Source organism: Silurus aristotelis (assembly GCF_946808225.1).
Source record: "Silurus aristotelis genome assembly, chromosome: 24".
Lineage (NCBI taxonomy): Eukaryota > Metazoa > Chordata > Actinopteri > Siluriformes > Siluridae > Silurus > Silurus aristotelis.
The window spans coordinates 4,013,146-4,026,603 of record NC_139597.1 but is presented as its reverse complement, the minus strand read 5'-3'; the positions used below and the strand labels follow the sequence as shown (position 1 = coordinate 4,026,603).

At 38.0% G+C, this 13,458-nt stretch overlaps 1 protein-coding gene across 3 annotated transcripts in view; it reads left to right on the top strand.

Moving 5' to 3' along the window:
• The window catches only part of atp2b1a (ATPase plasma membrane Ca2+ transporting 1a), a 47,497-nt gene extending 34,835 nt beyond the window's left edge, over nt 1-12,662 (top strand). The window contains exons 16-22 of one of the 3 annotated variants that reach the window (XM_083527934.1): nt 95-286; nt 1,720-1,933; nt 2,471-2,682; nt 2,759-2,866; nt 4,829-5,017; nt 5,418-5,504; nt 9,962-12,662. In XM_083527934.1, the coding sequence (XP_083384060.1) occupies nt 95-286; nt 1,720-1,933; nt 2,471-2,682; nt 2,759-2,866; nt 4,829-5,017; nt 5,418-5,504; nt 9,962-10,297 (1,338 nt within the window). In that variant the 3' untranslated portion in view covers nt 10,298-12,662. Of the gene's footprint in view, nt 1-94; nt 287-1,719; nt 1,934-2,470; nt 2,683-2,758; nt 2,867-4,828; nt 5,018-5,417; nt 5,584-9,961 lie in introns of all 3 variants that reach the window. The other 2 variants (XM_083527936.1, XM_083527935.1) reach the window with 2 other exon arrangements.
• Nucleotides 12,663-13,458: the final 796 nt, after the last annotated feature.

Below are 13,458 nucleotides of genomic sequence, written 5' to 3'. Positions count from 1 at the left end.
CACTGTACAATCATTTCAACAAACAAATGCTTAGAGCTTCTCCGGACACTTGTAGATGCAGACCTTTCATCTTTCTCTCCTTTGTTGTTCTCAGGGCATCGCAGGCACCGATGTAGCTAAAGAAGCCTCGGACATCATTCTCACCGACGACAATTTCTCCAGCATCGTCAGAGCGGTCATGTGGGGTCGCAACGTCTACGACAGCATCTCCAAATTCCTGCAGTTTCAGCTCACTGTCAATGTAGTGGCTGTGATCGTGGCCTTCACTGGAGCTTGCATCACACAGGTATTTGAATGTGTGAGGGATTTTTAAACAGGACAGACAGGACATTTATCAGAATTAGATTTAGAACACTTTATTGATCCCATTGGGAAATTGGGAAATTGGTTGCAGCTGCTCACAGTAAAGGATTAAAATACAAATAAATATACATATTAAGGTTTATATTGAGAGAAATGAAATGTGCAGCAGCATGAATTGGAATTTGTAGCAGCATTGAAAAACAGATGGCAGAAAAGTCAGCACCAATGGCCAGGATAATAATCAAAACTCCTCCAGACATCATCGTTTTAAAGGGGGCACGACTTAGAGTTTATCAACTTACTTGTCTAAGCTAAAAAGATTATTGTTATATTAAAAATGACTAATTTACAAAACGTTTGAATAGATAGCATGAGCAACTGCAACAAGCGGCCGTCTGGGTCGGCGCCTGCACAACACGCTTATGATTTATAATTAAACCGAGCAACTCTGAACAAATTGGTTATTAGTTTGAGACAGCAGCAGCAGATTATGTTCCCACATGGGAGGAACCAGGTTAAAACTGGAGCAGACTGATGAGCCCAAAGCTGATATGGCATCTTCTTGGAACTTCAGTGTAACTGTGTCAAGTTTCATAGATTATACTTTGGCCTGTGACAGTCTAATCTACTTGAGAAAGTTTAATGAGTGCAGGTTTTCCTTTCAGTCAAGCACACACCACACCTAAGCCAAAACCTTTGCACTGATTTAGATTAATAACACTGAATGTAATCATTTGGGGAATTGAACATGTTTTATAAGAATGATAACTAGAGCTCGACCGATAGCTGGGTTAGATCGTACTTGCCGATAACCAATTAATCACCAGATAGTTTTGAAAATGGGTACTGGGTTAAAAAAAAACAAATAACACTCTATGTAAAATAGTACTGAAAATAAAAATCTGAATTGCATCATGAAAATGTACTTAATTGAAGAAAATAAGATATGCATTCAAACTGAAACAAAAAGTAACACTCAAATATATACATACAGTTTTTTTTATTTTATTCAAAATGAATAAAAAAAAAGAAAGGGAAAAAAAAACAACACTTCAAATAAACAGTATGTGACATCAGTGATTCGCCTCTAGAGGCCGCTCTCATCTCTCGTCAACTATCGGTGCTGATTAATTGGCCAAACCGATAAACCGGTCGACCTTTAATCCAAACCATTTTCCAGCTTGTTTCCTATATGGTTTAATTTTTTGGTGTTTTTAGGGTTGCTTGTGAAAATCTTTTTGATTCGTTAGATTATTTTTGTTAATCCTGGAAAATGATTATGTAAGATTAGTGTATTTTATTGTGCTGATAATTTAGAGAAAAAGAATTATTAGTTAAATATTAATAAGGGATGTCCTGAGATTCTGCATTTATGTGATTTTTATTAATTAAAAAGAAATGTTCCCTGTTCCTCAGGATTCTCCTTTAAAAGCAGTTCAGATGTTGTGGGTAAATCTGATCATGGACACCTTTGCCTCATTGGCTTTGGCCACCGAGCCTCCCACAGAGTCTCTTTTACTGAGGAAGCCATATGGCCGCAACAAACCCCTCATCTCCAGAACCATGATGAAGAACATTCTGGGCCATGCCGTTTACCAGCTCACAGTCATCTTCACTCTGTTGTTTGCAGGTAACAACAATTTCACCTAAAGGCCAAAAATGCACATTAGTGTTGCTGGGAAAATTGTGTTTGTTTTTTTTTTTTTTTTTTGGTTGGTTGGTTGTTTTTTTTTTTTTTTTTTTTTTATAATAAAAAAAAGAAATTATATTTCTATTTGCATTTTGATGTAATATGTCAATTAAATGCAATGGGTTTAATTCTGACACGTTGCAATTTCAGTAATAAAAATGTCAATTTTTCTAATAAGGAAGATTTTAGGAGACCCGTCTTATTTTCTCTTGTATATTTAGTATCGCTCTTTAATGAAGAAACAGTACTTCTTATCCGATTAATCTGTAGAATACTCGATTAATTAAATAATTGATATCGTTATTTATTTGACAGATTTATTTATTTAGTTGGGTCTTGTTTGTATTTGGCTAAAGATTGTGTGCGCAATAATTTTTTCTGGTCTTTATCGCATATCTCTGTGAATGATTTTACACAGGAATCCGCTCCTGCACCAGTTCACATCGCTCGATTTATCCGCCTTGTGCTTTTTCTCAGGCGAAAGGTTGTTCGACATAGACAGCGGCCGAAACGCCCCTCTCCACGCACCCTCCTCTGAACACTACACCATTGTCTTCAACACCTTTGTGCTGATGCAGCTATTCAACGAAATCAATGCCCGCAAGATCCACGGCGAGAGAAACGTCTTCGACGGCATCTTCAACAACCTTATCTTCTGCTCCATTGTCTTTGGCACATTCATCATCCAGGTAAGCACCAATCAAAATGCAGACGACTGAATTCAGTGGACATTAATGGCGCCAACATGATCCGTTTCGTTTTCAGATTGTCATCGTGCAGTTTGGAGGCAAGCCGTTCAGCTGTGTGGGTCTTACCATTGACCAGTGGCTCTGGTGCGTTTTTCTAGGCTGTGGCTGTCTGCTCTGGGGTCAGGTAAGACCACAGCTATTTAAATATCACACTGTAGTGTTGGATGTTTCTAGAATTGTCTGAAAGAACATCAAAATGTCAATTTGACATGTTTCAGGTGAAGCAGCTACGTTTTAATTATGGGACTGTTAAACACTGCACTCTGGTGGACACAACCTGAAGTGAAATCTAAGGGCTGATAAGAGGAAAAATTTAATATCGATAAATCAGCAAACGTACAGTTTTAGAGTCAGAAAAGCAGATCTTTATTTATGTTGTTGTCCTTGTTTATGGTGTCATTTTGATTCAACCTTTAAGCAAGCAGCTAACTGTAACTTTGAAGCACTGGATAACCCAGGGATCTCCAACCACTAGGCCACACAAAAATAATAAAAATGTTTACGTTTATATTTTTTTATTTTTTTTATTTTTTTTAAACCCCACTTGCCCTTGTGCCAACTTCCTGCACTTGTTTCAGTTACCGTTTTTTTTTTTCTATGCATTAGTAAATTAAGCTCACACTTATTCTGCATTATGGTGAGTTACATTTTGCTTAAAGGTCAACAGATTCTTTGTTTATTTATTTATTTATTTATTTATTTATTTTAATCGGACTTTGCAAAGAAAGATGGCCATTTTCAACGTGACTGTTTGGATTTTTATAAAATGGTAATACTAAAGTAAGATTTAAACGTACCTTTTATTAAATTATTTATTTATTAACTTAAAACTGAAGTTAATACATTCTTTAGAATTTTTGTTTGTTTTTGTTAATTTCAACATTTACTACTACATTTTTAAATGAAGTTAATTTAAATTTTATCTGTTAACTTTTAGTTAATGCACTATGAACAGGAATAAGCAATTAAAATCAAACAGCACGTTGTGTCAGTGATTTGGCTCCAGAGGCCGCTCATGTACTGCATAATGACATCAGACCTTCTCGGGTGCTCCAGGAAAAACTATTGGTATGGATTTTTTGCCGATTAATTGGCAAAACCGATGAATCGGCCGACCTCTAATTTTCATTATATATGTACTTAAATGAATAATTAAATCACACAATATGTATAATAGTAATATTGCCAGGGCCATGGAAAATGTATCCTGCATGAAAGTGGTCTGTGATGACAGAGGTTAGGGACATAGCAAGACCTACTCTGGCTTTTCAAGACACACCATAAGAAAAAAAAAATACTCTGTTTAGACTCCCAGGCTTTTACTTGAGAGGTTACCATAGAAATTCTCTAAAGCATTACAGTCTTCTTTTGTGTTCTCGAATACTCATGCATTTTCTGTCAAGTGCTGACCAAATCCCTCTTCTTCTAGCTTTTATTAACAAAGCTTTCACACTGATTAGGCCATTTGTTGACTCTGTATCCAAGTGAAATCAATAGTTTTGTTTATTTGCAATTGATTTGGTTGCAAATTGCACATAATTAAACTAACCAGAAAGCAAACCCATTTTTTATTTGCGTTTTTTTTTTTATGGGGTCCTTGTAGAACCTTCTCAATCATGCAAAATGTATTTAGTGAGAACAGGAAGGCAACTGAATAGATATAAATTCTACAAATTGTTTTAAACTAATCGAATGCACTTTTTATTTTGTGGCAAATTTTGGGTAGAGTGCACTTTGCCAATCAGTTCATTCTAGAGGTCGACCTATAGTGGATTTTAACATACTTGGGTTGGATCATACCTGCTGATTAATCAACCGATAAAAAAAATAGATACGTAATAAAAAACAAACACTCCATGTAAAGTAGTACTGAATTAATTATAAAAAAAACAGTACTAAATCATGAAAGTGTTAAATGAAATATGTAAATATATTAATTAATAAATAAATATATATATATATATATATATATATAAGTAAGTCTGTTTGTTGTGTTCTCACCTGAACCACGTTGAGAGTGAGACCACACATTGGTTCAATTCAACCACACTAAACATGCTCTTCATCTTCTCCTCTCCTTGTGCAGTTGATCTCTTCCATCCCCACCAGTCGCCTGAAGTTCTTGAAAACAGCTGGTCACGGAACACAAAAGGACGAGATCCCAGATGATGAGCTGGAGGACATGGAAGACCTGGACGAGATTGACCACGCTGAGCGCGAGCTCCGCAGAGGGCAAATCCTCTGGTTCCGAGGCCTCAACAGGATACAGACTCAGGTAAATTCACAGAGACAGTCATCTACAAGCCCCATGGTGAGGAACATCAGGATAGGTTCCAGTACACTCTGTGCTTTCTTTATACTTTAATCAGTGCCAAAGTCTTTTCTTACACTTAGCTTTTCAATACCCTTTGTGCAGTCTGATTTCTGATAAAGTAGCTGTTTTTGATTTAACATACAGGTCAGGGGAAAAGTCAGGGAGGTTAACATTGGGGTTAACTGTCTTCCATACAGTGCCTTTTTCTCTTCATGCTGCTACCTGTCCTCTCTTTATATGGGTGCCCTTCTTTTTCTGTCTTCCCTCCCCAGTTTTCAATTCTCTCTTGCTTTCTCTCTCTGTCTCTCTTTCTTGTATGCGTTCTTTGGGCCTTCCTGTCATGCTCTCTGATTCCTTGCAGATGGATGTAGTGAGTGCGTTCCAGAGCGGCACTTCCTTTCAGGGGGCCCTCAGGCGTCACCCCTCGAGCACCAGCCAACAGCACGATGTAACCAATGTTTCTAGCCCTACACATGTAGCGTTTTCTACTGCCACTGCCTCCAACAAAGCTTCTGCCACTGTGGGGTGTGAGTGCGTGTTTCTTAGTGCATGACAATTAACATTTCCTCCTTCACTCGCCTAACGTTCTACATTCTTCTATAACGTCCCTCTCTGTGAAAAAGAAAACAGAAGAAATTTAAACAGAGTAAAAAAAAATAAAATAAAAAAATAAAAAAATCTATTTGTTCACTGCATTGCTTCTGAATCCAAGTGCTGATATTTATGGAGATATATCTGTGTGTACTGTTCTGAGGCCAGTGGGGCTGAGGTCTCTGTCATTGTTCTGTTTGATGGCTTTGGCTGGGATTTATTTCCCCTCTCAAATACACAGTGTGTTAACATTCTAACAGATCAACATCATGTGTGTTGCGTCTGCAGCCGCTGCTGTGCCTCGGTCCCTCTGCTGGGCTCTGTGACTGCTATAGTCCTCTGTGTGTAAATATTTTGAGTATATGCCCATGGACACACCGACAACCAGCTCAGTCACTGCACTGCTAAAGAAAAAAAAATAATTGGCCTTGACGCTGTGTGGGATTGTTTTCGACTCGACTTGCTGCAAAAGTTCCTGTGAAGTGATTTATTTATTTTTTTCCCCCTCTCCTGCAGTCTAGGCCAGGTTTCTGCAGGTTCATCTTTTGCTGGAGACTGACATGTTCCTTAATCCGTTTGTAACTGAAACACAGGGGAGGGAGCAGAGCGTCTGCTTCTCCTGGAACGAACGTCCTGTTTCTTGTCCTTCATATCGCACTCTCTTTCTCTTCCTCTCTCCTGTTTTTTAATTTTGTCTGTCTGAAAACATTTTGTTGAAGTTATCAAATGTTTGCTGATAGAGGCTTAAGTGCTAAATTGTTCACATCAGTTGCAGTCTAAAGCCATCTTTGTGGTCCTAACATCTGCAGTAATCTCATATATCGTTTGGCTGCCCATGTGGGGTTTTAGAATGATGAGAATTCCAAACAGTAAATCAGTCAATCACACCAGTTCTGAGGGTCAGGAGCAGTGGAATCTCAGAAGTAACATGTAGCCAGAGAGAGGGAGAAGGGAAGGGAAAAGTAGAGAGAAAAACAGCCTGGCTTCCATGAACATCATGGCACAATGGATGAACGATCATCGTAAGGAGGTTTTATTGTTGTGCATGGCAGCTGACTGAGATCTGTGGAACGAATCGCTACGTAAAGTTCCAGGAGCACGTCAAAATCCTTGAGCTTTGAATGATGTAATTCTCTCACCTACCACCTGTATCATTTCTTTTTTCTTTTCTTTTTTTTTACTTGTGAAAGATAAAGAACAGAAAAAGGGTTTCATGCTCTTTCTCATGTTTAAACAATTTATAACGTTTCCAACTCCTGTGTCAGCTTTGCCATTTAGCACTGTTGACACATTTGACTAGCGCCACCTGGAGTACTGGAGCACTCATGTGCGGTCATTAAAAAGCCACAGAGAGTACCACAAATCAAGATGGTTTCATCTGCACACACACACTTATGGTTTTGAGAGACTCGTGCATGTTCCATTTCTTTCTATGCAACAAAGTAGGTCATGTGACAGTATGAAGATTTACTTTGACCAAACAAATCTATAAATGTACAGAAACATTTTTTTATTGAATAATCCTCACTTATCACGAATAACAGCTTTACACACTCTCAACATCTGGACAGTTTGTATCTTCAAACATTCAACAGAAGTACTTTGTCATGCCTCTTGTTCTGCACTAGATTTCTTTCTGACCTTGTGATACAGTTCATCCCAGAGCAGTTCAATAGGATTTAGGTGCGGTGACTGGGCAGGCCGTTTCATGATAGATAACACATCGGACGACTGTTTGCTCTCTAAATAACACTTACAGAGCTTGGATGTATGCTTCAGCTCATTGCCTTGTTGTTTGGTGAATTTGGGTCTCATGAGCCACAGTTCAGATGGAATTGCATGGTGTTGAAGTATGGGATGGTTGCCATGTTGGTTCTTTTCATCTGAAATAAACCTCCAACATTCCCTGCTCTAAAACAAACCCCAAACCATTAAGCTTCCACCCTCATGTTTGAGTGTGTGGGTGAGGCAGTCCGCTAACATCTGCTTTCCTCTTTTCCATCTTTTACAAGTTCTTCTGTTAGAGCTAAAAAAAAAAAAGTTGTTTGTTGCATAGAAACGAAATGATCATGCACATAGGTTGTACGTGTACCAAACAACATTGATTTCTCAAATCTCCAAATACGGTGGTTCTGATTTCACATTCAGTTCTCTATTGCTTTCACCATTTCTGAACGTTACACTATTTTCACTTCAGCTGTCTTAATATACACATGTAATACAGCGTTTATGCAGTCACATTTTCACAGCTTCTTTCAGGAATCCTCTGCTCTTCAGTGACACACTAATGCTGTCTGTTTCTTAGGTCCACCGGATGAAAGCAGTGAACCGATAATATCCTGAACCTCCAGGCTCTGAACGTCGATTGCTATAAATAAAGCCGTATAATGTGTTTGTTTTTTTTTGTTATAGGCAAACATACCCTTATTTGACTTGAAAAAGAAAAAAAAAAAAAGCACAAAACTGACTCCAACATGTTCCTTCTTTAGATTTTGTGAAATGTGTCATGGGCTATACTCAAAGGTTTACTTCTGTTAAACAAAAGGTAGCACTGCTGTGCATGGGTCCAGTCTCTCTTGTCTGTTTGTGAAATTTATTTGTGTTGTACAGCTTTAGAACTGCTTGGCTGCTCAAAGTTTCTGTATCAAAACATAATCAGCGATCAATGATCAGTCCCTTTCCCCCCTTTCACCCCATCCTGCTCACCCAAGCATGTCCAGAACAATTAACCTCTAATGTTGAGCTGTGTTTTTACTATAATGTTGACCTCTCTCTCTCTGTCTCTCTCTGTCTGTCTCTCTCTCTCTCTCTCTCTCTCTCTCTCTCTGTCTCTCTCTCTCTCTCAATATCTGTCTTTATATTTCTCTTTCTCTCTCTCTCAATATCTGTCTTTATATTTCTCTCTCTCTCTCTCTCTCTCTCTCAATATCTGTCTTTATATTTCTCTCTCTCTCTCTCTCTCTCTCAATATCCGTCTTTATATTTCTCTCTCTCTCTCACTCTTTCTCTCTCTCAATATCTGTCTTTATATTTCTCTCTCTCTCTCTCAATATCTGTCTTTATATTTCTCTTTCTCTCTCACTCTTGGTCTTTTTTATTTTCTCTCTCTCGCTTGCATTTTGAATAACTGGACACTGGCTTTGAGTTTTCTGACACTACTACTGAGAAGAGATTCTCTGATCATGTGTTTTCCTGACCCTTTATTTGATACTAATGTTTAATATATCTTGTACATTTTTTTACTGATGTGAGAGTGGACAGAAAGAGATGGTTGGTCTCTCTCTCTCTCTCTCTCTCTCAGTGGAGCTCGCAATCTGGTTTTTACTCATCACAGCGTGCGTGCGTGTGTGTGTGTGTGTGTGTGTTCTCCCGCAGCTCACACGAACCGAAGCCGGGTTTACACTGTACCATTACCGGTCTTATAAAGAACCACCAAAAAGAAAAGAACGCAACATTTTATAAGACTTCAGAGAAAAACAAAGGACCCAAATTCTTTATAAGAAATCAAAGCGACCAGAGACAAACGTACAACACAAATTTGGAAGCGTGAGAAACATTTAATAAATTCTCATTGCTGTGGTGTGCATCTAAAGCCACCACCTGTATAGAAGGACTGTATAAAATTACTAAGCGAAATGTTTTTATTTAAAAAAAAAAAAAAAAAAAAGATTTGTTTAGATCGGTGGTTCTCAAAGTGTGGGGCAAGAACCTCTAGTGGGGAATAAAGACATGACAGGTGGAGTGCAATAAACTGCAGGATTTATATAATTTTTGTTGTGATTTTAAATTTTGTTTTGTTTTTTTTGTCAATACACTCAGAGCTCAAACCACAAACAATTAGGTCGTTAAGGCAAAGAAATTTAAAACATCAGGTTTTTAACACAACTACACTTTTTTTTCACTATTTTTTAATTGTGATGCAGGACAGGTGGGGGCTTAAAAATCCACCCCTCTCTGAAGTAGGGAACGTCAGAAAAATTGATAAAAAATAGACTGGAGAAAAAAAAGTAATGATTTTAAGCTCGTTTTATATACGTATGTAGTAATGCGCTTTCAGACTGGGACCTTTATGGTACAATCTGACCTTATCACAAAGTTTATATCGTTGTAGTCTTAAAAGCCCACAGCGTAAAACCGGCTTAAGTTTCCCCTTTTTTACAGCCAGTTTATTTGCCCATGGTTTGGCCCGTATTTAAAATGCAAATGTGAGTGTCTGTATGATTTGTGCCTGACTGTGTGGTTTGCACCACTTTCCGTATGAAGACTTTGAGGCTGACTATGTTTTTGTGTCTATACCCCCTTGCTTTCCCTCAGATCCGAGTAGTGAATGCATTCCGCAGCTCCCTGTCCCCCTATGAGGGGCTGGAGAAACCCGAGTCGCGCAGCTCAATCCACAACTTTATGACCCACCCGGAGTTCCGGATAGAGGACTCGGAGCCCCACATCCCCCTCATCGACGACACAGACGCAGAGGACGACGCCCCTACGAAGAGAAACGCCACCCCGACGCCCCCTCCGCCTCCCTCTCCATCACCCAACCAGAACAATAACGCCGTCGACAGCGGCGTCCACCTATTCTTAGACAACTGCACGCCGGCCACGCCCTCTGTCCCAGCGAGCCCCATGCACAGCGTGGAGACGTCCCTCTGATCGGCTCCCCCGCCCTTCCATTTCTCCACACTTTAAGCCACACCCACCTTGCCGTCTCTCTCTCTCTCTCTCTCTCTCTCTCTCTCTCTTTCTCAACAGAGACTCGTGCTCGCTCAGCGGACTCACGTGCACACCGAGCCGCGTGTGATCTCTGGGAGCTTGGCTTGTGCTTGACTGAAATAAGAGCAAGCGTTCACCAGAATGTAGGGTGTGGTTGTGATTTATTACCCTTTTTTTTTTTTTGGTTTTGTTGTTTTTTTTCCTCCCCCCTCTGTTGTCATCTTATTTTATTCTCAACTCCCTCTCGGAGAGGGAAGGACTCTGTTTCCACCTCTGCTTCTAAAATCTTTCTGTACCCTTTGAAAAACGGAGGGATTGTTAATTCAGATTGAAAGTGACCTGTATTTTTTATTATAGTTATTATTATAATTATTTAATTATTAATATTCTAATACTGAGGAGACAAATGGTTTCTCTATGGCTTGAAAATTATTAGATGTTGGAATTGTCTTTTTTTTTTTCTTTTCTTTCTTTCTTGAATGGTGGTGTATTTTTTTTTTTTTAATTTTAATTTTTTTTTTCCTTTGGCCCGAGATCACCCAGATTAATTTCTGCTCCATTTGGCTGGTCATATTTTGAATTATTTATGGGTTTGTTTGTTTTTTTGTTTGTTTTTTTGGAAAAAGGCAGGTCTGTTTACAAAGTTTGTAGATACTTTTTTTCTCTTTGTCGGTGAAGGAGCTTCCTGATGCAGAAAAATGGGGACGAAAAAAAAAAAAAAGGAAGAAGAATAACTATTTCAGATACTGCTGTATTTTCAGGAGAAAAAAAAGGTGTTTCTATAGAAACCAAACTATTTTTGCCTGCAAGTTTTATTTGTTATATATTTGTGGATACATAGAAAAACTTCTAGCCAAATAGATAACACTAAGGCTTGTATAGCAGCGAAGAGAAGGCGTCGAGGTCCGGAAGCGAGGACGGGGATGCAGGCGAGGACCTCCGTTAGTACATTTCATTTAGGCATTTACTACTGCGTTTCTTCAGTTTATAAAAGCTAGTTTATCACGCTTACTAGGGACTGCATTATGTTCCCAGTTCATCGATATCGATCGAGGCGTAATGGTCAGGGAACTCGAGGTTTCAAATGGCAGCAGCCGAAACGGAATTAAAAGCGAGAAAGACAAATCACCGACGTTATCGCCGGGTTGGTCATTTCTTAGCAGGAAGTACATCGGTGACATTTCTGTCCCTGCCAACATGTGATATCAAGGCTCATGATCTCAGGCTTGGAGGGAAAAAATTTAAATGGATGAATCAGATGCAAAAACATGAGTGAAGAATTTCTTTTTTTTTGTCTTGAATTAAATTATCTTGTTTCGATTAACATTTAAGATTACATTTATCTTGGTCAGAAAACATTTCTAATTTTTGTGGCTTGATTTTTACAAAATAATTTTTTTTATTTATTTAATTTTTTTTTTTGGGCACATTACGTTTCCACTCGAGAATCAGGGGCGGGCGAACAACAAGAGATTGTATTCTTTAGGTCGGGGGGGAATAAACACTTGGGTATCATGTTGTCTCTGCACAGGGTACAGTTCTTTCAACTCCCTTTGGAAATTTTGATACAGACCATTATAAATATAGAGTCAGTGTATTTTTATGGGACATGAACATCTTTTGACCTGCTAAAGCAGACTTCGAGGAATTTTACACAGTAACCAGTGCAGTAACGGCTTTCCGAGGCAAGGCTAGTGATTTTGGTTCTGCTAGGAATCTATTTCTCAGGGTGGCGAATAGTACGAACCAGGCTTTAAAAAAAAAAAAAACACATACAGTCAAATATTAACACTTTTTTTAAAATGTTTTATTGCCTCTTGTATTTTTTTTTTTTTTTTTTTTTTTTTTTTTTTTTTTCTCCTGCAGGCCTGTAAAGGGAAGAGGAGAAAGTTCATAGAAGGGTAGGATGTGCTCTTCAGTCAGTACATCCCCACTTTTTTTTTTTTTTTTTTTTTCTAATTTATTACTTTTTTTGTTCCTTGTGTTAAACAAATAAAACAGAAAAAAAAAGCAGCTTGAGTTTGCTATTTAGTGAAGAGATAATATGGAAAGATAAAAATCCACGAGTTTATTCTGTAGCTTCTTCCTGTAACAGGGATGAATGTTTTTTTCCATCTGGTTTTTTTTTTTTTTTTTTTTTTTTTTTTTTTTAAACTTAACATTTGGAAATAAAAAGTACTTCATGTCTGTTTATCGGGAGAAATGTAAATGGTTATCGTGATTTAATTTACATTTGAAACTTGTTGAGTAATGTGTATGGTTTTTAAGAATTAAAAGCGAAAAAAAAAATGGATATTTAGTCTAATCTAAGGCCATGTTTTGCTTCGTATGCAATTCCGGTGCAGGTTTCAACATCTTGTGTTTTCTTGTAAGGAGTAAAACAATCGTGAGCATGCTGTATCTGGAAAACGTTCAAGGAACCCGGGGTGATGTGATGCAAGTTAGTCTCATCAGTAGGGGTGTACGATAAGATCATAATTGTCGTTTTAACTATTTTTTTATGTCGCAAAACCCATTTATAACACCTACAGAGTGAACGCATACATTACGTGATGATGTCTAGTAGATTAGACTCGTGCTGCATGATTCAGTCTATTAAAGTGCATTTAGAATAATCACAAAATTCAAGATATTTTTTTTTCCCTCCAAAAATCAGTTATTAAAAAATAGAATTTGACTCAAAGGTGATGAACACGTTTAGGCTTTATAAAGGTATAAAAGAAAAAGACCAAAATCTATTTAAACTAAAAGATGTATGTCACAGCGTTGAACTGACCACCACACAGAATACACTAATCAATAAAAACTAATAAAAATATCGTGATATTTGTTGTCGATATCGCACACCCCTATTCATCAGAACTTTATTCCAATTGCATCAAACTAAATTATAGAGGATCCCAAAATCGAATACTGGCTTTAAGTAAAGGGTCCAAACACTGAACATTTAATGAACAAGACAGAATACAGATTAAAGTGCAAAAATAAAACAATAAGTAAAAGCGGTCTGCTCTTATGTACGTTGGTCTGATGGAGACGCTTGGGATCGTGTTTTGGCTGTAAGTTCATTAAGGTTTGGGTCTGTGCTGTTGAAATTCTCA